Source organism: Coregonus clupeaformis, chromosome 19, assembly GCF_020615455.1.
Source record: "Coregonus clupeaformis isolate EN_2021a chromosome 19, ASM2061545v1, whole genome shotgun sequence".
NCBI classification, from domain to species: Eukaryota; Metazoa; Chordata; class Actinopteri; order Salmoniformes; family Salmonidae; genus Coregonus; species Coregonus clupeaformis.
In genome coordinates, this window is record NC_059210.1 from 46,739,900 (window position 1) to 46,767,080 (window position 27,181).

General features: G+C 41.5%; 2 protein-coding genes across 7 annotated transcripts; both read right to left on the reverse strand.

The window, feature by feature from the left end:
• Positions 1-1,662: 1,662 nt before the first annotated feature.
• Positions 1,663-25,673, reverse strand: LOC121532175 (ribonuclease inhibitor-like). 6 transcript variants are annotated; one of them, XM_045204985.1, is made up of 17 exons: positions 25,463-25,673; positions 17,731-17,815; positions 17,413-17,635; positions 13,464-13,637; positions 12,531-12,704; positions 12,117-12,290; positions 11,619-11,792; positions 11,046-11,194; positions 10,708-10,881; positions 10,330-10,506; positions 9,818-9,988; positions 9,218-9,382; positions 5,567-5,743; positions 5,109-5,282; positions 3,400-3,573; positions 2,347-2,520; positions 1,663-1,797 (listed from the first exon to the last, which is right to left on the reverse strand). In XM_045204985.1, coding segments are annotated over exons 3-9 (903 nt in total). In that variant the 5' UTR covers positions 17,415-17,635; positions 17,731-17,815; positions 25,463-25,673; the 3' UTR covers positions 1,663-1,797; positions 2,347-2,520; positions 3,400-3,573; positions 5,109-5,282; positions 5,567-5,743; positions 9,218-9,382; positions 9,818-9,988; positions 10,330-10,506; positions 10,708-10,825. The 6 variants fall into 6 exon arrangements, with proteins under 6 accessions (XP_045060920.1, XP_045060921.1, XP_045060919.1 ...); XM_045204986.1 differs by lacking the exons at positions 17,413-17,635; positions 17,731-17,815; positions 25,463-25,673 and adding an exon at positions 17,095-17,305 and having other exon boundaries at positions 11,077-11,194; XM_045204984.1 differs by lacking the exons at positions 17,413-17,635; positions 17,731-17,815; positions 25,463-25,673 and adding an exon at positions 17,095-17,305 and having other exon boundaries at positions 3,400-3,551.
• LOC123481076 (protein NLRC3-like) lies at positions 13,571-14,856 on the reverse strand. The gene has a single exon (XM_045204988.1). The coding sequence runs from the start codon at positions 14,827-14,829 to the stop codon at positions 13,861-13,863; it is 969 nt and encodes a 322-aa protein (XP_045060923.1). The 5' UTR covers positions 14,830-14,856; the 3' UTR covers positions 13,571-13,860.
• Positions 25,674-27,181: the final 1,508 nt, after the last annotated feature.

The window sequence follows — 27,181 nt, forward strand, 5'->3', positions numbered from 1 at the left end:
TAATCAATGTTTACAAAACTTCAGTTTCTTTTTTAAAATCCAAGATGTAAGGACATAAGTAGGTATAATAGTTATACATGTTAATGAATTATCTGCACAGGTATACAAAACATTGACAAAATCTTACAAAATAGATACATCAGAAATATATACAGTGGAGAAAAAAAGTATTTAGTCAGCCACCAATTGTGCAAGTTCTCCCGCTTAAAAAGATGAGAGAGGCCTGTAATTTTCATCATAGGTACACGTCAACTATGACAGACAAAATGAGGAAAAAAAATCCAGAAAATCACATTGTAGGATTTTTTATGAATTTATTTGCAAATTATGGTGGAAAATAAGTATTTGGTCAATAACAAAAGTTTCTCAAAACGTTGTTATATACCCTTTGTTGGCAATGACACAGGTCAAACGTTTTCTGTAAGTCTTCACAAGGTTTTCACACACTGTTGCTGGTATTTTGGCCCATTCCTCCATGCAGATCTCCTCTAGAGCAGTGATGTTTTGGGGCTGTCGCTGGGCAACACAGACTTTCAACTCCCTCCAAAGATTTTCTATGGGGTTGAGATCTGGAGACTGGCTAGGCCACTCCAGGACCTTGAAATGCTTTTTACGAAGCCTCTCCTTCGTTGCCCGGGCGGTAATCTCACGATACATGGCCCCATTCATTCTTTCCTTTACACAGATTAGTCGTCCTGGTCCCTTTGCAGAAAAACAGCCCCAAAGCATGATGTTTCCACCCCCATGCTTCACAGTAGGTATGGTGTTCTTTGGATGCAACTCAGCATTCTTTGTCCTCCAAACACGACGAGTTTGAGTTTTACCAAAAATATATTTTGGTTTCATCTGACATTCTCCCAATCCTCTTCTGGATCATCCAAATGCACTCTAGCAAACTTCAGACGGGCCTGGACATGTACTGGCTTAAGCAGGGGGACACGTCTGGCACTGCAGGATTTGTGTCCCTGGCGGCGTAGTGTGTTACTGATGGTAGGCTTTGTCACTTTGGTCCCAGCTCTCTGCAGGTCATTCACTAGGTCCCCCCGTGTGGTTCTGGGATTTTTGCTCACCATTCTTGTGATCATTTGACCCCACGGGTGAGATCTTGCGTGGAGCCCCAGATCGAGGGAGATTATCAGTGGTCTTGTATGTCTTCCATTTCCCTAATAATTGCTCCCACAGTTGATTTCTTCAAACCAAGCTGCTTACCTAATGCAGATTCAGTCTTCCCAGCCTGGTGCAGGTCTACAATTGTGTTTCTGGTGTCCTTTGACAGCTGTTTGGTCTTGGCCGTAGTGGAGTTTGGAGAGTGACTGTTTGAGGTTGTGGACAGGTGTCTTTTATACTGATAACAAGTTCAAACAGGTGCCATTAATACAGGTAACGAGTGGAGGACAGAGGAGCCTCTTAAAGAAGAAGTTACAGGTCTGTGAGAGCCAGAAATCTTGCTTGTTTGTAGGTGACCAAATACTTATTTTCCACAATAATTTGCAAATAAATTCATTAAAAATCCTATAATGTGATTTTCTGGATTTTTTTTCCTCAATTTGTCTGTCATAGTTGACGTGTACCTATGATGAAAATTACAGGCCTCTCTCATCTTTTTAAGTGGGAGAACTTGCACAATTGGTGGCTGACTAAATACTTTTTTTCCCCACTGTATTTGAACTTTTGAGGGGAATTTCAGTCATATAATTTCCATTGATTCCAACAGGTTCATTTGAGGTTGATCACTGCTGAGGCTCCTGGGTCGTTGTAGCAGAGTTCTAGCGAAGGGTTTAACCCAAGCCAGTGACTCTGCAAAGAGAAAAAGAAATGGTCTGACTTGCTTTTTTATTAGGCTAGTTATTGATAATACATTTTCTTTTTGGGTGACTGATTTTTAAATAGTTATTTTGAACTGCATAAAATGTAGAACCTTTTGCAACAAACTGAGCCAACAGACTTAAATATCGTATTTCATAATTTTGTTAGTAGAAAATGTCATGTTGAGGGTTCTTGATCCCTTTTTTATATCTTACAATTGAACGTTTTCTATATTAAGGATTTTATGTAGTTGTAAACAAGTCAGTGGCTTTGTGATTAGTGTCCACCCTGAGATTGGAGGGTTGGGAGTTTGACCCAGTGCATCTCTGCTTGGCACTCAGCATTAAGGAGATAGATTGGGGGTAAGGCCCTGCAATAGACTTGTGTCCTGTCCAGGGGGTGTACTTGTACATCAAACTGCCTCACGCTAGAGAAACAGGAGATAGGCTCCTGCTCCTATGAGCAGTTCCGGCTCACACAAGCACGTTTTATTTTCACCCAAAAAATTAACTTAGTTGATTAATTAATTACTTTTCTTACGTCAGTTTGGGCAGTCTACATTGTCGATCCTTCAGTAGAGCTGAGAACAATTTCACTCCTGACTCTCCTGGATCATTCCCACTCAGTTCCAGCTGCCACATGCGTGAGGGGGTTGACTTCAGAGCTGAAGCCAGAGAGGCAAAGCCTTCCTCCGTGATTGCACAGTGCCAAAGCCTGTAGAGGAAAAGAGAGAAGCACTTCACTATCACAACTCAATGCAGTTGGAGATTTGTTTAGCTTGGGTGGAGAATAGTCAAGAGTATGCAGCAAATATGATGCATGTTGTTACACAAATTGCTTATGTCAAAACACCACGTTGTTTTACATTCCTAGAGATCTAATTTAAAACACAAAGCATGATATTTAGTGACTGATTAGTCTGCTGTACAAAAGATGATACTGCATCACCCACAACAGAATCAGACTATGTTCATCACCTATTCATAACCATCCTGTTGATAACAGGCTGATGCATACGGAACAGCCTGATATGGCCCTTACAAAAAAAGATTGCAGTTTTGAAACTGCAGTAACTGCAGTCAACTGTGGTATTTTGGACGCAGTAATTGCAGAATAACTGCAGTTATACTGCACTGTAACTGCAGTAAAAAAATATATATTTTGGACGCAGTATTTGCAGCATACTGCAGTTATACTGCACTCTGACTGCAATCTTTTTTCGTAAGGGGGCTGTGTGAAACACTTCATTAAGTAGTTTAATGTTAAGTTGCGACAGTACATTTCTAGAGATACAACTTATAACTGCTTAACTACTGTAAGTATCTCATTTAAAACACAAGGCATGATATTTAGTGACTCAGATAATGTATTTCTTATTTAGTGAGGTAATGAATGTAGATTAGTGATTAATCTGCTATACAAAATATTCTACATGACTCACAACAGGATCAGACTATGTTCATATTGATAAACTGATGTATACAGAACAGCTTGATATAGTTATACAGCTGTATTTGTGTGAAAGTTCAGCAGGTGGTAATAGCACTTCATTAAGCAGATTAACATTATTGATGTTTAGTTGATAATATTCACTTTAGTATCTCCAGCTGACAGAGTGGATCCTCCAGTACAGCAGAGAGCAGCTCCACTCCTGAGTCTCCTGGGTTATTGTAGCTCAGATCCAGCTCTCTCAGGTGGGAGGGGTTTGACCTCAGAGCTGAAGCCAAAGCAGCACAACCTTCCTCCTTAATTTGACAAGAATACAAGCTGTGTATAGAGAGAATGAATATGATATATCAACACAGTATGATTACAATGATGTAGTATATTAGAACTTTAGGGTTATTTCAATTCATATGATCTTGGTTACATTTAATAATGATTATCAACTATGTAATTATCATATTTACATGTACAGTTGAAGTCAGAGGTTTACATACACCTTAGCCAAATATATTTAAACTCAGTTTTTCACAATTCCTGACATTTAATCCTAGTAAAAAGTCCCTGTTTTAGGTCAGTTAGGATCACCACTTTATTTTAAGAATGTGAAATGTCAGAATAATAGTAGAGAGAATTATTTCTTTCAGCTTTTATTTCTTTCATCACATTCCCAGTGGGTCAGAAGTTTACATACACTCAATTAGTATTTGGTAGCATTGCCTTTAAATTGTTTAACTTGGGTAAAACGTTTTGGGTAGCCTTCCACAAGCTTCCCACAATAAATTGGGTGAATTTTGGCCCATTCCTCCTGACTGAGCTTATGTAACCGAGTCAGGTTTGTAGGCCTCCTTGCTTGCACACGCCTTTTCAGTTCTGCCCACACATTTTCTATAGGATTGAGGTCAGGGCTTTGTGATGACCACTCCAATACCTTGACTTTGTTGTCCTTAAGCCATTTTGCCACAACTTTGGAAGTATGCTTGGGGTCATTGTCCATTTGGAAGACCCATTTGCGACCAAGCTTTAACTTCCTGACTGATGTCTTGAGATGTTGCTTCAATATATCCACATAATTTTCCTTCCTCATGATGCCATCTATTTTGTGAAGTGCACCAGTCCCTCCTGCAGCAAAACACCCCCACAGCATGATGCTGCCACCCCCGTGCTTCACGGTTGGGATGGTGTTCTTCGGCTTGCAAGCCATCCCAGTTTGTACAGATGAACGTGGTACCTTCAGGCATTTGGAAATTGCTCCCAAGGATGAACCAGACTTGTGGAGGTCTACAATTATTTTTCTGAGGTCTTGGCTGATTTCTTTTGATTTTCCCATGATGTCAAGCAAAGAGGCATTGAGTTTGAAGGTAGGCCTTGAAATGCATCCACAGGTACACCTCCAATTGACTCAAATCATTTCAATTAGCCTATCAGAAGCTTCTAAAGCCATGACATAATTTTCTGGAATTTTCCAAGCTGTTTAAAGGCACAGTCAACTTAGTGTATGTAAACTTCTGACCCACTGGAATTGTGATACAGTGAATTATAAGTGAAATAATCTGTCTGTAAACAATTGTTGAAAAAACTTACTTGTGTCATGCACAAAGTAGATGTCCTAACCGACTTGCCAAAACTATAGTTTGTTAACAAGAAATTTGTGGAGTGGTTGAAAAACGAGTTTTAATGACTCCAACCTAAGTGTATGTAAACTTCTGTTCTGACTTCAACTGTAATAAACTGTGAATAACAGTATTCAGTTGTAACGCTTAATTCAGTGCACAAGTCAGTCTATAAAAATCCCCACAATAATGTTTGCTGTAGAGAAACTGGATCAAAGGTTTATATCTAGTCATCTTAACAGTCACCTTCATTTCTCCAGTTTGCAGCGTGGATCCTCTAGTACAGCAGAGAGCAGCTTCACTCCTGAGTCTATTGGTGTATTCTGGCTGAGGTCTAGCACTTTTATGTGTGAGGGGTTTGACCTCAGAGCTAAAGGCAAAGATGTAGATCCTTCCTCTGTAAGACCACAGTCTGCCAGTCTGCAGATATAAAGAGATGGTATTCTATTTATCAGCTTGAGTCATTGTAGAACACATACTGTACATATTTCATTAATTAATTTGGGGGTGGCATGAGCAGGCAGTGAACACCAAATTATTTTATCAATATTAGTAAATATCAAAACAGGCTTTTACATTAAAAAGAAAAAATGTGCAAAATATCTTTATTATGTAAAGTATGATATCTAGTGAAAAAACATTACTGAGTTTTTGTTTAGACAATATTCAAAACTGAAATGTTTACAATGAGTTTCCATGCTCACTTCAGCGTTGCCAGTTTACAGCATGGATCATCCAGTACAGCAGAGAGCTGCATCACTCCTGAGTCTCCTGGGTTATTGTTGCTGAGGTCCAGCTCTCTCAGGTGGGAGCCGGGGTTTGACCTCAGAGCTGAGACCAAAAAAGCACAGCCTTTCTCTTCAATAGGACATCCTGATAGCCTGTAGATAGAGGAGAAAACCTGTTAACTGACACTGATCATATATTACTAATCAGGTGATATTTTGTTTAAATACAGATTCCAAAATGCTATACACTCAGTGGCCAGTTTATTAGGTCTGGCCCATCTAGTACCGGGGTCGGACACCCCTTTGCCTCCAGAACAGCCTAAATTCTTCTGGGCATGGAAAAGTTGCTTAATTGGTATCAAGGGACCTAATGTGTGCCAGGCAAACATTCCCCACACCATTACACCACTGCCACCAGCCTGTACCCTTGCCACCAGGCAGGATGGGGCCATGGACTCATGCTGCTTACGCCAAATCCTGACTCTGCCATCAGCATGACGCAACAGGAACCGTGATTCGTCGGACAAGGTAATGTTTTTCCACCTTTTAGCTGATAGGAGTGGAACCCGGTGTAGTCGTTTGCTCCAATAGCCCATCTGTGACAAAGACCAACGAGTTGTGCGTTCCGAGATGCCGTTCTGCACACCACTGTTGTCCCGGCCCGTTATTTGCCTGTTTGAGGCCCGCCTGATAGCTTGCACAATTCTTGCCATTCTCCTTCGACCGCTCATCAACGAGCTGCTTTCGCCCACAGGACTGCCGCATGTTTTCTGTTTGTTGCACCATTCTTGGTAAACCCTAGACACTGTCGTGCGTGAAAAACCGAGGAGGCTGGCCGTTTGAGATACTGGAACCGGCGCGCCTGGCACCGACGATCATACCACGCTCAAAGACGCTTAGGTCAATCGTTTTGCCCATTCTAACGTTCAATCGAACAGTAACTGAATGCCTCGATGCCTGTCTGCCTGCTTTATATAGCAAGCCATGGCCACGTGACTCACTGTCTGTAGGAGCGAACCATTTTCGTGAACGGGGTGGTGTACCTACTGAGTATCTATCCATTTTCAGAAATGTTGGTAAATAGCTTTTATTGTTTGAAGAACTTATGAAAGAGATGCGTGTTATTTCACTATCTAATCATGACATGGGTTTGTTCAATTACAATTATTTGTTTGAAATCCCTTGATGGTTTCATTTCAGAGAGACAAATAATAATGTTTATTTGCAAAACGCTATATACAGTGGGGAAAAAAGTATTTAGTCAGCCACCAATTGTGCAAGTTCTCCCACTTAAAAAGATGAGAGAGGCCTGTAATTTTCATCATAGGTACACGTCAACTATGACAGACAAATTGAGAAAAAAAATCCAGAAAATCACATTGTAGGATTTTTAATGAATTTATTTGCAAATTATGGTGGAAAATAAGTATTTGGTCACCTACAAACAAGCAAGATTTCTGGCTCTCACAGACCTGTAACTTCTTCTTTAAGAGGCTCCTCTGTCCTCCACTTGTTACCTGTATTAATGGCACCTGTTTGAACTTGTTATCAGTATAAAAGACACCTGTCCACAACCTCAAACAGTCACACTCCAAACTCCACTATGGCCAAGACCAAAGAGCTGTCAAAGGACACCAGAAACAAAATTGTAGACCAGCACCAGGCTGGGAAGACTGAATCTGCAATAGGTAAGCAGCTTGGCTTGAAGAAATCAACTGTGGGAGCAATTATTAGGAAATGGAAGACATACAAGACCACTGATAATCTCCCTCGATCTGGGGCTCCACGCAAGATCTCACCCCGTGGGGTCAAAATGATCACAAGAACAGTGAGCAAAAATCCCAGAACCACACGGGGGGACCTAGTGAATGACCTGCAGAGAGCTGGGACCAAAGTAACAAAGCCTACCATCAGTAACACACTACGCCGCCAGGGACTCAAATCCTGCAGTGCCAGACGTGTCCCCCCTGCTTAAGCCAGTACATGTCCAGGCCCGTCTGAAGTTTGCTAGAGTGCATTTGGATGATCCAGAAGAGGATTGGGAGAATGTCATATGGTCAGATGAAACCAAAATAGAACGTTTTGGTAAAAACTCAACTCGTCGTGTTTGGAGGACAAAGAATGGTGAGTTGCATCCAAAGAACACCATACCTACTGTGAAGCATGGGGGTGGAAACAGCATGCTTTGGGGCTGTTTTTCTGCAAAGGGACCAGGACGACTGATCCGTGTAAAGGAAAGAATGAATGGGGCCATGTATCGTGAGATTTTGAGTGAAAACCTCCTTCCATCAGCAAGGGCATTGAAGATGAAACGTGGCTGGGTCTTTCAGCATGACAATGATCCCAAACACACCGCCCGGGCAACGAAGGAGTTGCTTCGTAAGAAGCATTTCAAGGTCCTGGAGTGGCCTAGCCAGTCTCCAGATCTCAACCCCATAGAAAATATTTGGAGGGAGTTGAAAGTCTGTGTTGCCCAGCGACAGCCCCAAAACATCACTGCTCTAGAGGAGATCTGCATGGAGGAATGGGCCAAAATACCAGCAAGTGTGTGAAAACCTTGTGAAGACTTACAGAAAACGTTTGACCTGTGTCATTGCCAACAAAGGGTATATAACAAAGTATTGAGAAACTTTTGTTATTGACCAAATACTTATTTTCCACCATAATTTGCAAATAAATTCATAAAAAATCTTACAATGTGATTTTCTGGATTTTTTTTTCTCATTTTGTCTGTCATAGTTGACGTGTACCTATGATGAAAATTACAGGCCTCTCTCATCTTTTTAAGTGGGAGAACTTGCACAATTGGTGGCTGACTAAATACTTTTTTTCCCCCACTGTATGCGCCTCACTCTCAGAGAAATAAGTAGTACTGTTAGGTTTCACACAGTCAAATTTAACAAATAACTACATTTTTAAAAATAAAGAACTGTAGATTTTATACATTTGTGACATCAACATTTTAAAACATGAATTAATACAGTAACATGAGCTCTGTATGTAAAACATTTACATTTTACATTTAGTCATTTAGCAGATACTCTTATCCAGAGCGACTTACTTTTAGTGTATTCATCTTAAGATACAGTAGCTCAGTGAGACAACCACATATCAGTCAAATATACAGAGTACGAACATTCCATTCCAGCTAAACAATGGATATATAGCATGCTCCCAAAAAAAAAACATTTTAATACACACCTCAAATCTATGAATAAAAAAATCTGAGAACAGTAATATTTTACACACACTTTATGGTACCCATATTGCTGGAGAAAAAACACAAATATGAAAAATTGGTGGATATAGCGTTTTGGAAATACACTCTTCAGATGCTAATATCTTAATAGTTATCATCTAATGGTTATTTGATAACTCGACCAAGGGCTCAACATAAAACCCACATGCTTCAATTACCCGTATTGTTCACTCTAAAGATAATTCCTCAGTAGCTGTACAACATAACAATAAAACTATACATATAACAGTAAAACTTTTATTAACTAAACCATATATGGTTCTTGCTGAGCCCATTTAGAATGATGAGAGTAATTAGTATGTTTCATTCAGTGAGTCACGTCATCTATTATTTCATTTGTTGATCTTGAGTTATTTCCACACACTCACCTTAGTTTCTCCAGTTTAAAGAGTGGATCATTTAGTACAGAAAAGAGAGGCTTCAAATCTGAGTCTTCTGGGAATTCCAACTCCAGGTCCAGTTCTCTCAGGTGTGAAGGGTTTGATCAAAGAGCTGAACCCAGATAAGCTAAGTCTTGCTCTGGGAAACTACAGCTGCAGATAGAGAAATAAAATATCTTAATTAATTCTGTTTACATTGATCTGCATTATAACATGTATGGGATATAATACTACACTCTTAGAAAAAAAGGTGCTATCTAGATCCTAAAACAGTTATTCGCTGTCCCCATAGGAGAACCCTTTGAAAAACCCTTGTTGGTTCCAAGTAGAACCGTTTTGGGTTCCGTGTAGAACCCTGTTTCTACCTGGAACCAAAAACGGTTTCACCTGGAACCAAAAAGGGTTCTCCTATGACAGCCAAATAACCCTTTTTTCTAAGTGTAGTTATTCTGACAATCTCTGGAAAATAGAACATTGTGTTTAATTTATTTCATTTCTAAGATGTGAGCCTGGCCTTGGTTGCGTTTCAAATAGTCAAAATAGTGTGCTACTACCAATCATTATCATTTAGATAACTTATCACCTCACATCAGTTTCTCCAGTTTACAGTGTGGATCCTCCAGTGCAGCAGAGAGCAGCTTCACTCCAGAGTCTCCTGGGGAACCAATCACATTCAACTCTCTCAGGCGTGAGGGGTTTGACCTCAGAGCTGAGGCCAGATAAGAAAAGGCTTCCCCTTGGTAATCAGAGTAATGGAGTCTGCAGATAAAGAGAGCTCTTCATTCACTACTATAGTAAGATATAACATAATACAGTAACATATAATATCATATAATACATACAATGCCACAACTATTATGCTTGTACTATTACTGCTACATATACTTTTACATTTTGGTCCTTTAGCAGAATGAAAATGTAAAAAATAATAATATGTACCAGTAAAAGCAGAGTACAAGTGTAATAGTTTTGGTGTTGTACAGTATGTTCTACATAGCTGCATGTACTTCTCAAATAAAGTCTCTCTCATACGATAGCATTAGTAACAAATGTTTACAATACCATCTGAGGAACAATATGGTCAATATGTCAAAATTCACCTCAGTATCTCCAATTTACAGCGTGGATCTTCTAGTACAGCAGAGAGCTGACTCACTGCTGATGAAGTCATTTCATAATTGTAGCTCAGGTCCAGCTCTCTCAGGTGTGAGGGGTTTGACTTTAGAGCTGAAGCCAGAGAAACACAACCTTCCTCTGTGATACTACAACCTGACAGCCTGCGGAGAGAGAAGCTCTTCTTTACCTCACTGTAAACTGACATACTGGAATTGACCCCAAACCTGATGCACTCACTGTACGGTAAGTCAATCTGGATAAAGCACCTGCTAAAGTGGTGTATATTATTCATCATTAACAACTGCAACTAAAACAAAGGTGGTCCTGGAAATATTCCAAATGTTTATCATATCCACACTCACCTCAGTGTTTCCAACTGACAGAGTGGATCATCCAGCACCACAGAGAGCTCCTTCAATCCTAATTTTACTACTGGATTCCAGTCTAGATCCAGCTCTCTCAGGTGTGAGGGGTTTGACCTCAGAGCTGAAGCCAGAAAAGCACAGTCTTCCTCTGTGACACTACAGTGTGACAGCCTGCAGAGAAAGAGGGATTTCTTTACTATACGTTTAAAATAATGCAGGAATAATTGTCAAAATATCTCAACATGAAAACATCTAAAAGCCTAATATAACGTGACACCGGAACAATTATTATTGTTTTAGTTGTGACAGTATTTAGCTAAGTCTCTCCAATTTACAGTCCTCCAGTACAACAGAGAGCAGCTTCACTGTTGAGTCTCCTAAGGTGTTTTTGCTCAGGTCCAGCTCTCTCAGATGTGAGGGGTTTGACCTCAGAGCTGAAGCCAGAAAACCAAAGCCTTCTTCTTTGACAACACACCATGATAGACTGCGGAATAAGACAAAAGTACATATATGAATACAGTAGACTGCTGTATTATTTTACCTATAAATTCAAGTAAGGGACTCATTTTAAAATGTACTGTGTCATAACAATTATCATTATAAAACATAACATTGTGTTTATTTCGACACGTACATATCTTATATTTCAAATGGTGAAAGATGTGACTATTTCATATACATTTTACACAATTTCATGCAGTGTCACATGATCTTTGAAAATTATCACAAACCAATGTCATGATTATAAAATATTGGTTAAGAAAATATTCAGTTATACATATTCAGTTATCCCCAGGTGAAATCTGTCAAATACTGTCAAATAATTGTTTAAAGTATTTAAAGTGCACTTGGTTTATCTTGGAGTTAAGTATTTAAAAGTACAGACCCCTGGCTATCGCCATTCTCACCTTAGTGTCTTCAGTTCACAGAGTGGATCCTCCAGTACAGCAGAGAGCAGCTCCACTCCTGAGTCTCCTGGGTTACTGTAGCTCAGATCCAGCTCTCTCAGGTGGGAGGGGTTAGACCTCAGAGCTGATGCCAGAGAAGTGCAGTTTTTCTCTGTGATTCTACAGTTTGACAACCTGTGGTAAGATAAATAACCGCTTGACTATTTCAACACATTGCAGAACATATTAAGAAGCAGACATGTACTTGGTGGGGGGCAGACTGCTGTGAAGCATGTTTTATTACAGCCAGTACTTGTCTAAACACCAGCTTATTGAACATGATCTATGCAGTATGTACATGTTTATATGACATCCGTTTAGTATGATACTGTATAGAGTATAACAGGTTTAGATAATATTTAATTCAAATAAGAAATACCAAAGATACTAAAATATAAATGAAAATGATTTACTTTATTTTTATCAATTAACAGTTTAGTTTGTTATGACAGTATTCACCTCAGTGTCTTCAGTTTATAGCATGGATCCTCCAGTACAGCAGAGAGCAGCTCCACTCCTGAGTCTCCTGGGTTATTGTAGCTCAGATCCAGCTCTCTCAGGTGGGAGGGGTTTGATCTCAGAGCTGAGGCCAGAGAAGCACAACCTTTGTCTGTGACATCACAGTTTGACAGCCTACACAGAGAGAACAGATCAATCACTCTCTCACTGTAAACTGAGATGTATAAATGTATTAAATTACCGCAGCAAATTATTCAATATTGTATATTATATTAATAGGTTAGACCATGACAGTAACCCAATGTATCATACAGTGTGTCATGTAATCTATTGAAATTATAAATTAAATATATGATCAGCATAAAAACGATGGTTTGAGAATGATAAATATATATTTTTAATATCCACACTGACCTCAGTGTCTCCAGTTTACAGTGAGGATCATCCAATACAGCAGAGAGCAGCTCCACTCCTGAGTCTCCTGGGTTATTGTTGCTCAGATCCAGCTCTCTCAGGTGGGAGGGGTTAGACCTCAGAGCTGAGGCCAGAGAAGCGCAGCCTTCCTCTCTGACTCGACAGGCTGACAGGCTGCAGAGAGAGAACATATTTTAATTATTTACACTCAATACAATGCCACACACATTAGGTTGTTTGTTTTATTTTTCCATGGCAAATGAGGCCAGTAAAGAGGACTCCTAATTTGTATAGATTCCTTTTGAATACTCTTGACATATTGCAGGTTTATTAAATCTCATGGTTTTCAGAACTTACTATCAGGTGAATTATTACACTTAAGATAAGGTAATGATCATTGTAAGATTTTCATACATACAAAAAAACATTGGAGAATCATTCTTAGTGAAAATAGATTTTGTGAATGCAGGCCCAGAGTTATTTACAAACATGAAGACTATACAGTCCTATGGCCAAGCCATATATAACTCTCAGAGAAATGACCCCACCTTATTGTCTACAGTTTACAACTTGGATTCTCTAGGACAATAGAGAGCACCTTAACTCCTGAGTCTCCTTGGTTATTGTAGCTCAGATCCAGCTCTCTCAGGTGTGAAGGGTTTGACCTCAGAGCTGAGGCCAGAGAAGCACAGCCTTCCTCTGTGACTCCACAGGCTGACAGGCTGCAAAGAGAGAATCTCTTCCCTCTTTACACTCAATACATTGCCACACTAATTTGATTCCTCTATGGCAAAAGTGGCCAGTGAAAATAACTCCTAACTTGTTTAGATTCCTTTTGAATAACAAATCAGATTTATCACAGACAAAAAAAACAATCATTCTTAGAGGTTTTGTGAATACAGGCCAAGACATCTCTCAGGGAAATGAGCCTACCTCAATGTCTCCAGTTTACATAGTGGATTATCCAGGCCTGTAGAGAGCAGCACCACTCCGGAATCCTGGAGGCCATTGGCACTCAGGTCCAACTTTATCAGACTAGAGGTGCTTGAGCTGAGAGCTGAGGCAAGGGCTCCACAGGACGTCACTGTGAGGCTACACTTATTTAACCTGGAAGAATTATTACAAATAGAACTTAAATGGAATACTCAACTCCTTATCTAGTCATTCATCCCCACTAGCTTTGCTATCTCATGAAACTGTGAAATGTTGGTAGAGATGAGTCATTTGAATGAAGGAGCATGACTGGCTTATGTCTGCCTGCGTTACACAGAGACAGTACTTCCAGAGCTGTTTTGGATGCCTTAACCACTGGCAGCAGCCTCAGAAGAGCCTAATCTGCTCCACTAAATTGCTTCAAGTCAAATACACCCAGCTCCTCTGCTGAAGTCAGCAACACAAAGGCCAGAGCTGACCAGTGTGCAGGTGAGAGTTTGGCTCCTGAGACACTTCCTGAGCTCAGGTAGCTCTGAATCTCCTGCACTAGGGATTGGTCATTCATCTCATTTAGACAGTGAAACAGATTGATGCACTTCTCTGAAGAGGCATTCTCTTGGATCTTCTCCTTGATGTAATCAACTGTTTCCTTGTTGACCTCAACTGTTTCCTTGTCAATCTTTGAGCTACCTCCTGTCCATTTCAGTCGGCCTCGAAAGATGGTCTGATTTGATGGCAGTGAGAGGCCAAGAAGGAAGCGGAGGAAAAGATCCAGGTGTCCATTCTCACTCTGTAGGGCCTTATTCACTGCATCCTGGTAGAAGTGAATTGCAGGCATTATTTTGACTCGCCTCTTCAGGTTCTTGGGGATGGACTGCTGATAATGTTTTGTTGTGTTGAAGTCATTGTTGAAAGAGAGAAAACTATAAAAAGCAGCAAGACATTCCTGGATGCTCAGATGCACGAAGCAATAAACCTTCCCTTGATGCAGCCCAAACTCCTCCCTGAAGATCTCGGTGCACACTCCAGAATACACAGATGCCTCTCTGACATCAATGCCACACTCTGTCAGGTCCTCTTCATAGAAGATCAGGTTGCCTGTTTCCAGCTGCTTATACGCCAGTTTTCCCAGTGACAGAATGATCTCTTTATCCCAGTAGGGATCAATGACATTGTCGCCATGATATTTCTGATTCTTCTGTTTTATCTGGAACATTATGAAGTGCATGTAGATTTCTGACAGAGTTTTGGGGATCTCTCCACTCTCTGCTTCAGCCAACAATCTTTGTAGAACAGTGGCTGAAATCCAACAGAACACTGGTATGTGGCTGCTAGAATCCTGACTAGAACCAAGAAATTTGATCATATTACTCCAGTGCTAGCTTCCCTACACTGGCTTCCTGTTAAGGCAAGGGCTGATTTCAAGGTTTTACTGTTAACCTATAAAGCGTTACATGGGCTTGCTCCTACCTATCTTTCCGAGTTGGTCCTGCCGTACATACCAATACGTACGCTACGGTCACAAGACGCAGGCCTCCTAATTGTCCCTAGAATTTCTAAGCAAACAGCGGGAGGCAGGGCTTTCTCCTATAGATCTCCATTTTTATGGAACAGTCTGCCTACCCATGTGAGAGACGCAGACTCGGTCTCAACCTTTAAGTCTTTACTGAAGACTTATCTCTTCAGTAGGTCATATGATTGAGTGTAGTCTGGCCCAGGAGTGTGAAGGTGAACGGAAAGGCTCTGGAGCAACGAACAGCCCTTGCTGTCTCTGCCGGGCCGGTTCCCCTCTCCACTGGGGTTCTCTGCCTCTAACCCTGTTGCAGGGGCTGAGTCACTGGCTTGCTGGTGCTCTTTCATGCCGTCCCTGGGAGGGGTGCGTCACTTGAGTGGGTTGAGTTACTGACGTGATCTTCCTGTCTGGGTTGGCGCCCCCCCCCCCCCCTGGTTTGTGCTGTGGTGGAGACCTCTGTGGGCTATACTCGGCCTTGTCTCAGGATTGTAAGTTGGTGGTTGAGGATATCCCTCTAGTGGTGCGGGGGCTGTGCTTTGGCAGAGTGGGTGGGGTTATATCCTTCCTGTTTGGCCCTGTCCGGGGGTTTCTTCGGATGGGGCCACAGTGTCTCCGGACCGCTCCTGTCTCAGCCTCCAGTATTTATGCTGCAGTAGTTTATGTGTCGGGGGCTGGGGTTAGTTGGTTATACCTGGAGTACTTCTCCTGTCTTATCCAGTGTCCTGTGTGAATTTAAGTATGCTCTCTCTAATTCTCTCGTTCTCTCTTTCTCTCTGAGAACCTGAGCCCTAGGACCATACGTCAGGACTACCGGGCATGATGACACCTTGCTGTCCCCAGTCCGCCTGGCCTTGCTGCTATTCCAGTTTCAACTGTTCTGCCTGCGGTTACGAAACCCCTACCTGTCCCAGACCTGCTGTTTTCAACTCTTAATGATCGGCTATGAAAAGCCAACTGAGAGACCTGAGCACCTAGGACCATACGTCGGGACTACCGGCCGTGGTGACTCCTTGCTGTCCCCAGTCCGCCTGGCCTTGCTGCTATTCCAGTTTCAACTGTTCTGCCTGCGGTTATGGAACCCCTACCTGTCCCAGACCTGCTGTTTTCAACTCTTAATGATCGGCTATGAAAAGCCAACTGAGATTTATTCCTGATTATTATTTGACCATGCTTGTCACTTATGAACATTTTTGAACATCTTGGCATGGTTCTGTTATAATCTTCACCCGGCACAGCCAGAAGAGGACTGGCCACCCCTCATAGCCTGGTTCCTCTCTAGGTTTCTTCCTAGGTTTTCGCCTTTCTAGGGAGTTTTTCCTAGCCACCGTGCTTCTACACCTGCATTACTAGCTGTTTGGGGTTTTAGGCTGGGTTTCTGTACAGCACTTCGAGATATTAGCTGATGTAAGAAGGGCTATATAAAATAAAATTGATTGATTGAAAAAATTGATTGATGATGTGGAGGCTCCTTGATGACTTCAAGTGTGTGATGATTTTGTTGGCCAGGGTCTCATCGCTGATTCTTTTCCTGAAGTACTCCTCCTTCTGTGGGTCATTGAACCCTCGTACCTCTGTCACCTGGTCCACATACTCAGGAGGTATCTGATTGGCTGCCGCTGGTCGGGAGGTTATCCAGAGGAGAGCAGACGGAAGCAGATTCCCCTTGATGAGGTTTGTTAGAAGCACGTCCACTGAGGTTGACTCTGTGACATCAAAACAGCTCTCATTGTTCTGGAAGTCTAGAGGGAGTCGACACTCATCCAAACCGTCAAAGACAAACAAAGCTTTATACTTGTCAGAGCTGGACATTCCTGATTCTTTTGTCTCCATGAAAAAATGATTGAGGAGGTCCATCAAACTGTGTTTTTCTCCCTTCATCAAATTCAGCTCCCGGAAACTAAGTGGAAATATGAAGTGGGTGTCCTGATTTGCTTTTCCTTCAGCCCAGTCCAGAAAACATTTTTGCACAGAGACCGTTTTTCCAATGCCAGCGACTCCCTTTGTCAGCACAGTTCTGATAGGTTTGTCTTGTCCAGGTAAGGGTTTGAAGATGTCATTGCATTTGATTGGTATCTCTTGCTCTACTGGTCTCCTGGATGCTGTCTCAATCTGTCTCACCTCATGTTCTTTGTTGACTTCTCCACTTCCACCCTCTGTGATGTAGAGCTCTGTGTAGATCTTATTCAAGAGAGTAGGATTCCCCTGTTTAGCAATTCCTTCAAAGACACACTCATGTTGGCACCTATCATCACGCTCATCTGAATGGAAATGCAAAGATGTTTAAATCACATACTATTGCGGAAGACACACTTCAGTTGAATGCATTCAGTTGTACAACTGACTAGGTATCCCCCTTTCCCTTATTTGTAAATACTGATTGATACGAAAAACCAATAGGACAGTGATCAACAATTGAGTGATTGGCAGAGCTCTTACATTTCTCAAGTGTGTCAGCAAGTTCCTTCTGGTTCATGTTCCTCAGGATATGCAGTGTGATATTCAGAGTCCCTGCTCAGGTACTGCTCTCCTGATGTTCAGTATCCACCACTTCCTGATCTTCCTCCTGACTGTCAAAGCATTCTGGGTAATCTGGAGTCAGAAGCCTCTTCAACCTCTTCAGCTCACTCTTCACAAAAGTGATGATATGTTGCTCAAGCAACTGGAATGAAAGGAATAAAGTTAAAACCTTGAATAAGGTGCAATCTGCAATAGTGTATGTGTAGATCTTCAATGGTAATATCAATTGCAGTATACCTTGAATATAGAGGCGAGATCTGTTAGCTGACTCTGGGTAGACTGATCATTAAGGGTCTCTGACTCTGATCTATCCTGTTGGTCTCTGTGGACATAATGTGAGATAGATGGAGAATAGATGGATCCAGCTCACACCTAAACAGTCTAAAACAGGGTTCCCCAACTGTTCCCAAGTTTTCCACAAAAAAAAGAAAAGAAAGTTGAATAAAAGACTAAAAACACCAGAAAAGCAGCTCCAAGTGATTTTAATTTTGGAAATCTATTCCAAAGTATTCCCATGCATAATAGAGGAATATGTGATTGTATAAAAATGTAAGCAAGGTTTGAAATGATTATGTTTTAGTCAAATATTATATTGGTTTGGGCTTCTTGCGGTCAATTTGCAGTGTACAAATTATTTGTAATTATCTTCTGGCCCCCTGACCATCCGCTCAAGAAAAGAAAATCGGCCTGCGGCTGAATGTAGTTGATAATCCCTGGTCTAAAATGAATACATTACAATGCAAAAATATTGAAGACTGTAATGAGCTTTTAAAACCAAAAGAGTGCATGTTAATGAGATAAGTTAATATTTTAGTATAGCTAGAGTCTCCTTCTCTGAAGTGTATTGGTCATCCCATGGACCCATCACTCTTCATAGACACACAGCTGGGCAGAGGTGAGTATGGTTTCTCCTGCTGGACCCTGTCAAAATGCACGTTGCTATTTTCTACTCATGTTGAGAACTACAGGGGGGGAAAAACAGGGACCACTAGTTGCTTTACCTTTGTTCTGTAGAGAGGACATCCTCTGAAGTTGATTGGTTGTCCCATGGACCCATCACTCTTCATAGACTCAACAACGTGGTCTCATGGCAATTCATATTATTCTGTACGTAAATCTGTGACACTCCATTTAGTATGATATACTACGTTACATTATGAATGGAATAGCGGTCGTACAATATCATACGAATTATAAGACATATAGTATCATACGTCCAGGCCCGGTCCTGGCTGTTCTGCCGCCCTAAGCAAGACAATAAAATTACCGCCCTCCTCACGGCAGGTGGCCTAGCGGTTAAGAGCATTGGGCCAGTAACTGAAAGGTCGCTGGTTCGAATCCCAGAGCAGGCAATGTGGAAAGATCTGCCCTTGAGCAAGGCAGTTAACCCCCAACAACAACTGCTCCCGGGGCGCCGATGACGTGGACGTTGATTAAGGCAGCCCCCCACACCGCTCTGATTCAGAAAGGTTGATTTAAATGCGGAAGACACATTTCGGTTGAATGCATTCAGTTGTGCAACTGACTAGATATCCCCTTTCCTATACCCCCGCAAACTAGAATAGTTTCGCGGGGGTATAGAATTATCCCAGTAAGCAAAATAACATGTTTTTCCAGACTTTGAAGTTATTTTCATTTTCAGTTCTGAATGGAAGTTGAAAATACATTTTGAGTAGGGTACATTAGAGTAAAGTAGGGTACAATACAGTACTATACTCTACTCTACTGTTGTACTCTACTGTACTGAACTATACTTTACTCTACTGTATTGTCCTGTACTCTGCTGTACTGTGATGTCCAAACTTGTGAAACAGATGTCTATGATTGGTTCAGATTTGGTCCGGTCCGTGAATGTTGAAATCAAGGCCAGTCCGGACCGCAAAAAAAAAAAAAAAAAGATGTCAGGACCATAAAAAGACATCCAAAATAGACATCAGCGTCGGTCCGTGCGTTGGGGTGTAGCCTACAGTGTCGGCCCACAATGGAATTTAATTCATGCCCATCCATGTGTTAGGCCTACCGTTTGGAAAACAGCCAGTTACACTGGCTCTATTTAAGCTCTGAACATCAGCTACCCAACTTTATCAGGGGTTATCCTGAGCCTTTTTGCAATTAGAATCAATGTGTTTACACAGCGGGAAATGCAGAAGTATTTTATTTTTCACTAATCTCGTAAAAAATGTACAGATACAAAATTGAAACCACTGATTATCATGACAATTGAGCCCACGGGGTGAAACTCCTGGACAGCAGTTGTGAGTAACCTGATTTTCCATTCCATATTGTCTATTTTACTTTGACCTGTCCTGTTTGTTAACATGCCATATTCACATCGAAACACATTTTTTATTTGCTTGGGTACCATTTAGGTTAGGCTATTTGATCAGAGAAACGTGCATGATGTAAAAAAGTCTGTCTCATGACATTGTCATAAATTTGATCTCTAGCCTGTGTGCTAGAGAAAAGGCCATATGCTACATTTTTTACATTTTAATCATTTAGCAGACGCTCTTATCCAGAGCGACTTACAGTTAGTGAGTGCATACATTTTCATACTTTTTTCATACTGGCCCCCCGTGGGAAACGAACCCACAACCCTGGCGTTGCAAGCGCCATGCTCTACCAACTGAGCTACACGGGGCCCATAGTTGACAGATTCTATATACAGTGGGGAAAAAAAGTATTTAGTCAGCCACCAATTGTGCAAGTTCTCCCACTTAAAAAGATGAGAGAGGCCTGTAATTTCCATCATAGGTACACGTCAACTATGACAGACAAAATGAGGAAAAGAAATCCAGAAAATCACATTGTTGGATTTTTAATGAATTTATTTGCAAATGATGGTGGAAAATAAGTATTTGGTCAATAACAAAAGTTTCTCAATACTTTGTTATACACCCTTTGTTGGCAATGACACAGGTCAAACGTTTTCTGTAAGTCTTCACAAGGTTTTCACACACTGTTGCTGGTATTTTAGCCCATTCCTCCATGCAGATCTCCTCTAGAGCAGTGATGTTTTGGGGCTGTCGCTGGGCAACACGGACTTTCAACTCCCTCCAAAGATTTTCTATGGGGTTGAGATCTGGAGACTGGCTAGGCCACTCCAGGACCTTGAAATGCTTCTTACGAAGCCACTCTTTCGTTGCCCGGGCGGTGTGTTTGGGATCATTGTCATGCTGAAAGACCCAGCCACGTTTCTTCAATGCCCTTGCTGATGGAAGGAGGTTTTCACTCAAAATCTCACGATACATGGCCCCATTCATTCTTTCCTTTAAACGGATCAGTCGTCCTGGTCCTTTGCAGAAAAACAGCCCCAAAGCATGATGTTTCCACCCCAATGCTTCACAGTAGGTATGGTGTTCTTTGGATGTAACTCAGCATTCTTTGTCCTCCAAACACGACGAGTTGAGTTTTTACCAAAACGTTCTATTTTGGTTTCATCTGACCATATGACATTCTCCCAATCCTCTTCTGGATCATCCAAATGCACTCTAGCAAACTTCAGACGGGCCTGGACATGTACTGGCTTCAGCAGGGGGACACGTCTGGCACTGCAGGATTTGAGTCCCTGGCGGCATAGTGTGTTACTGATGGTAGGCTTTGTTACTTTGGTCCCAGCTCTCTGCAGGTCATTCACTAGGTCCCCCCGTGTGGTTCTGGGATTTTTGCTCACCGTTCTTGTGATCATTTTGACCCCACGGGGTGAGATCTTGCATGGAGCCCCAGATCGAGGGAGATTATCAGTGGTCTTGTATGTCTTCCATTTCCTAATAATTGCTCCCACAGTTGATTTCTTCAAACCAAGCTGCTTACCTATTCCAGATTCAGTCTTCCCAGCCTGGTGCAGGTCTACAATTTAGTTTCTGGTGTCCTTTGACAGCTCTTTGGTCTTGGCCATAGTGGAGTTTGGAGTGTGACTGTTTGAGGTTGTGGACAGGTGTCTTTTATACTGATAACAAGTTCAAACAGGTGCCATTAATACAGGTAACGAGTGGAGGACAGAGGAGCCTCTTAAAGAAGAAGTTACAGGTCTGTGAGTGCCAGAAATCTTGCTTGTTTGTAGGTGACCAAATACTTATTTTCCACCATAATTTGCAAATAAATTCATTAAAAATCCTACAATGTGATTTTCTTGATTTTTTTTTCTCAATTTGTCTGTCATAGTTGACGTGTACCTTTGATGAAAATTACAGGCCTCTCTCATCTTTTTAAGTGGGAGAACTTGCACAATTGGTGGCTGACTAAATACTTTTTTTCCCCACTGTACATGCGCCCTGGTTCTACTGATTCAGCTAGTTAGAATTAGTCACCAGGAACCAAGGATTAAACAGATGTAGGAGGAGTTTTAACAAGGAGAATAGCCCTATTTAGATGGATGCGATTGGGATACCAAGGGGGGTATCGGATGGATACCGAGCTATGAAACAATTAGGGGAAGGGTTTACTACCACGTTCTTTTGGTGGGTGACAATAAACAAAATTGTGAATTGGATTAATTATATATATTACGACCAACAACGATTTATTGGCTAGACTAGGGATGCAACAGAAGGGATCTTTGAACAATTATCCGCCATCTCACTCTTATGACTTAGTAAAAAGAGGTTGGCTCTAGATCAGGCAGAAAGGGGTGGTGTCTATAGAATGGTAAGCCATTGTTGTACGTTTATCCCTAACAATACCAGTCCTGACGGGAGTATCTCTAAAGCCCTAGTTGGTTTAGATAAACTATCAGCTGAAATGAAGAGCATGGCTGGAATGGAGGGAAATGGACTGTTCTCCTGGTTGGGGGAGTGGTTTGGTAAGTTCGCGTCATTGGTGGTTACTGGATTTCTGACCCTAGTAATTGTGTTTCTAATATTAATGTGCTGTGCTGCCTGTGTAATTCCTTGTTTGAGAAAGTCTGTTACAGATGTTGTGCATACGGCTGGTATGATGCCCCTCCTAGGGGCTCAAGAAGGAGATGCAGACACTGAGATGGGGTTGACAAAGGATGAACCTTGGTTTGCTATTGGTGAGGTGGTGGAGTGACACCCTAGTGGGTGTCTAAAGGGGGAATCAAAATTCCCTGTTTGTGTTTTTATGTTTTATAAATCCATTTTAACTATTGTGAATGTTTGTCTTTCCTTATGTGAAGGTTTGAAGTTCCTGGGTGGCTGGTAGCCAACCTAATACAAGTTAGGTGTAGATGGAAGGACTGAAGGCCTTTTTATTATCATTATTGCCTATTAATAAAAGTGTGATTATTTTTGTTTGTATTGTATTTTAATGAGTGACACCCTAGTGGGTGTCAAAAGGGGGAATCCTAAATTTCCCTGAAATGTCTTATTTTGGGTTCACACCCAGCGGGTGTGAAAAGGGGGATTGTGGGGATCTATTTTCTTATAACTAGATGTGATGCCTAGCTTAGAAAGAATACATTAATGATTAAACATAATAGGTTTGTGCTGTACTGATATAGATTGTTTAACATAACAAGCTGTGATTAATGTGAGGAACCGTTAGGGGGTAGGCTGAGACAGGCTCAAGGACATGTGTTCTGCTACAAAGAAGGACAAACTATGTCTGAGGTTGCTGACTCGAGACAAGTTGTAAAGAAAACAACTAATGCCTGGCAACAGTGAAGTGCCAAGGGGCTGGGACCAGCCTGTGCGCCATCGATAGGTTGGGTAAGTTTAAACCACACCCAGCCTCTACTCTGACAGGCCCAGTAGGGAGTATTTAAAGTAGAACTTATAACAAAAGCTCAGTTCTCTGACTGCCCTGCGTGGTTTTTCAGTGGGCCTGTATATACGAACATCATATTTACCATTCAAGTGTTTGCATTAATTAAAATCCTAGTCTATTTTAGAAGACGTGTATTGACCTCTTTTTGTTCCTATACCAGATTTGAATTGACGCAACATAACAAGCGTCAACATCATAGCGCATCAAATTAGAACGCAAGTCTATTTTTCTCGGTCTATGTGGATAAATGTTGGTAAAATAAGCAGATAAATTGCGTGGGTTGTTTGTAGAAAATTAATTAGAGTAATTGTTTTGATCTTCCTTATGCTAAGTAGACTAAAGATAGTTTAAAATGTATTGGGCTGTAAGCTAAGGTTTATCAGTCAAATAGGCTACATATTTTAAAACCATTGCAGCCTACCTGTGGTGATTTCGATCGTAGGCATATAGCCTAGACAGGCTACGGCTGGGAAACTCGAGGAACACCGATTTCAAGAGAGAAAACTGTTATGTAGACGAACAAGACTAACTACATTCTTTATGAACTTCTCAGGTGTGCTAGTTACAACTATGCTCAGTTCGTGAGCTAAAACGTAACTGTTTAGTGCAGGCATGTATGGTGGCTCCCATTACAGGTTGCCAACTCCTCAGTAAGGAAAGTAGCTATTGGCTGTCCTAGAAGTCGCTAAATGACGTCAACGCCTAATTTGCATAATTGGCCATGCGCATGTAATTGGACGCTGTTGGAGAGAGGAATAACGTCGTGGGAGAGACAAAAGTGACATTTACATCCCGCTCTGAATGTAAGCCAGGGCGGGATCAGGCAGCGGCGGCTTCCCGCATGTGCTATTCATTTGCAGTCTGGACGCGGAGGGGTGAACATCTCCTGCTCTGACTGCAGCTGGGAGGGACTGCTGCGAGGACTGGGCCGCCTGTGAGTGCTTTGGGACGGGGCCCACGCCAGCACCTGCTGCTCGTTGAGAAGAGTAAGAACGATATGTGCTTTCACATCAGAGTCTCCAATAACACCAGAAAAAGTCGCTAGATTTGTCGTGTCGTATCGGATGAGTGGTGGCCAGTTATTGCTGTCAACAAAGAGTCCGTTTATGCTGCATCGTGTTAGAGGCTTTTATTAAAATCACGAGGTTACAGCATAAGTTACAGGTGACATGACACCCGGAGAGTGACGCCTCAGAATGGCTGCTCGTGCTGACTTTCTTCTTCGTTTTCCCCCCTATTTATAACAATGATGCTCCCTCTTCTGGCCAATCCCCAGTCTCCCCTGTCTACAACACACTTCCGGTCTGTGGTATGTGACGTTACACTAAAACATATACTAACATAAACAACATTCCATTTCTTCATGAAAAACATTTAACAAAGACATAATCTTCATATACGATAGTCGCTAGTCACTTTTTTGAAAATGTGTCGCTAGAGGGGTCTGAAAAGTCGCTAAGTTGGCAACACTACTCACATAGGACATATAAATTTAACAATAATTCAATAGGGCTATAACAAATACAACTGTTGTATGGATTATCATGGCAATTAAGTTGCCATATACTACGCAGTGTATGTGAATTGACGCGCTCTACTCTGCAAAATGTAAATGTGATTTCGGCTTGCTACAGGTTAAATAAATTATGAACTTCACAGGGTGGTGAAAGTGCAGGGTGATGAACTTGATGCTCCTTTCCAATAAATATCGAGGGTCTTATTCTGGAGACATGATGATCGATACTTGACTGTTCTTTGACAAATACAAATATTCTCGCTCTTATCCATCATGTATCTGCGAGTTTTTGGCTAGAGCGCACTTGCCAAAACCAGAGTAGGCAAATTGTATATTTAACGCAACAGTTTGTGACAAAACTCATGTGATGGAAACACATCGAACTTTAGATTTTTATTCGGTACATGAAAACTTAAGCGAAAAAGTACATTTTGTGTGCACTGTCATCACGCGCTGATTTCTATCCACAAGTCATTTTGGTGGAACCACCACCTGGTGGTATTTTAGAATATTCGCATGAAGTCTGTAGCAAATTTGATGGAAACCTAGCTATAGGGGCACCTTAGAGATAGATCGATCTGTTGTCATTCTATTTGAGTAACATTCGGTTTCGTTGTCATGCCAGCTGGTGAGTTGTAGTAGCTGCTATCTAACATTATGAATTACATTGACAATAGCTCTTCTGTCTCTGTTATTATAAACATATTATACATCTAATCCACTTACTTTAATTAGTCCACTCAAATGTTTTGATCATGTTCATTTTAATTTCCTCAATGGATCCTGGCATAGTTGTAGAAGATCCTGCCACCAACACCTGACTCTGTAGGAGGTGGAGCTGAAGTCATAGCTGGTATTGGACAGCTTCTTCTTCTTCTGTGGGTTTTATGGCGAACTACAACCCAAAATGTGTATTTCCGCCACCAACTGGACGGGTTGAAAACCAAAACAAGGTAAAAAGAAAATCCATGTGATAAGGAAAATAACTTAATCCACCCAAATAAAAATAGTACATTGACAAAAACAAAACTCACTTCTTCCTTCTTTCAAATCTCAATATCTCACTTCTCAGGCTCTAGGGCCTGAGGGTGGTACGGCTCTTTCAGTCCCAGGAACCGCTCCGCCGCATCCACAATGATATCTATCTTCCTGGACCTTCTCTCCACCTTGGCAGTGCCATTAATCACCATAGCTGTAGTTGCGGACTTGGTGGACTGTATATTCTGTAGGGTTAGGTTTTTGGTTCCCACCACAATTGCAACATGTCACATTTTCCCCCTTTTAATCCACAACTTGGATATCTCAGCTTCTCCCTTCTGCAAACACTTGAAACATGACCAAAAGCTTTACAATGATCACACTGCATTGGTCTCGGGATAAATGCTCTGACTCTGTAGTTAATATACCCTAACTGCACTTGAGTAGGGAGAGATTCCATATAAAAAAACTAAAGAACAGAGACTTTTCACCATTCACCACACGATTCATCCGACGTGCATCAATCACTTCAGGAATATTTTTCATCACTTCAAAATCAACTTCCCACGAGACGCCAGATATAACCCCCTTAAGGGGTGCACTGTTCCGAAGATAAACACACGACACTTCAAATTGATCAAATCGGGTGAGACGCAACGCACGTTCCTTCTGATCCGCAGAAGCACAACAAATCAAAACAAGCCCGCCTCGTGATCCTCACAGCCTTCACTTTACCCAGCACTCTCTCCACCAGTTTGGATATCTCAAATGGTTTCTTCAAGATTGGTAATCTGCTCAGCATTAACAAACCGTACTCCTACTAGATACAAAGGGACATTCTCATCACGTTACACTACTTTGCTGTTTTCCATTATTTTGGACAATGCTCCAATTGTCCTTGATTCTACCGCCATTGGATTCAGAATCCACTTCATCGTCCTCTTCCGCCTCCAAACAAACCCCTGGATTGGATATCTATGAAAAAGGTGTGGTCATGTGCAACAGTAGAGGAATTATTCTACCCGTAGTATGCGCTCCAGCAGGTATATCTCACTGGTCATCCCCAAAGCCAACACCTCCTTTGGCCGCCATTCCTTCCAGTTCTCTGCTGCCAATGACTGGAACGAATTGCAAAAATCTCTGAAGCTGGAGACTCTTATCTCCCTCACTAACTTTAAGCATCAGTTGTCAGAGCACCTTACTGATCACTGCACCTGTACACAGCCCATCTTAAATTAGCCCACCCAACTACCTCATCCCCATATTGTTATTTATTTTGCTCATTTGCACCCCAGTATCTCTATTTGCACATAATCTCTTGCACATCTAGCATTCCAGTGTTAATACTAATTGTAATTATTTTGCACTATAGCCTATTTATTGCCTTACTTGCTACATTTGCACACACTGTATATATATTTTCTGTTGTATTTTTGACTTTGTTTTGGTTTACCCCATATGTAACTC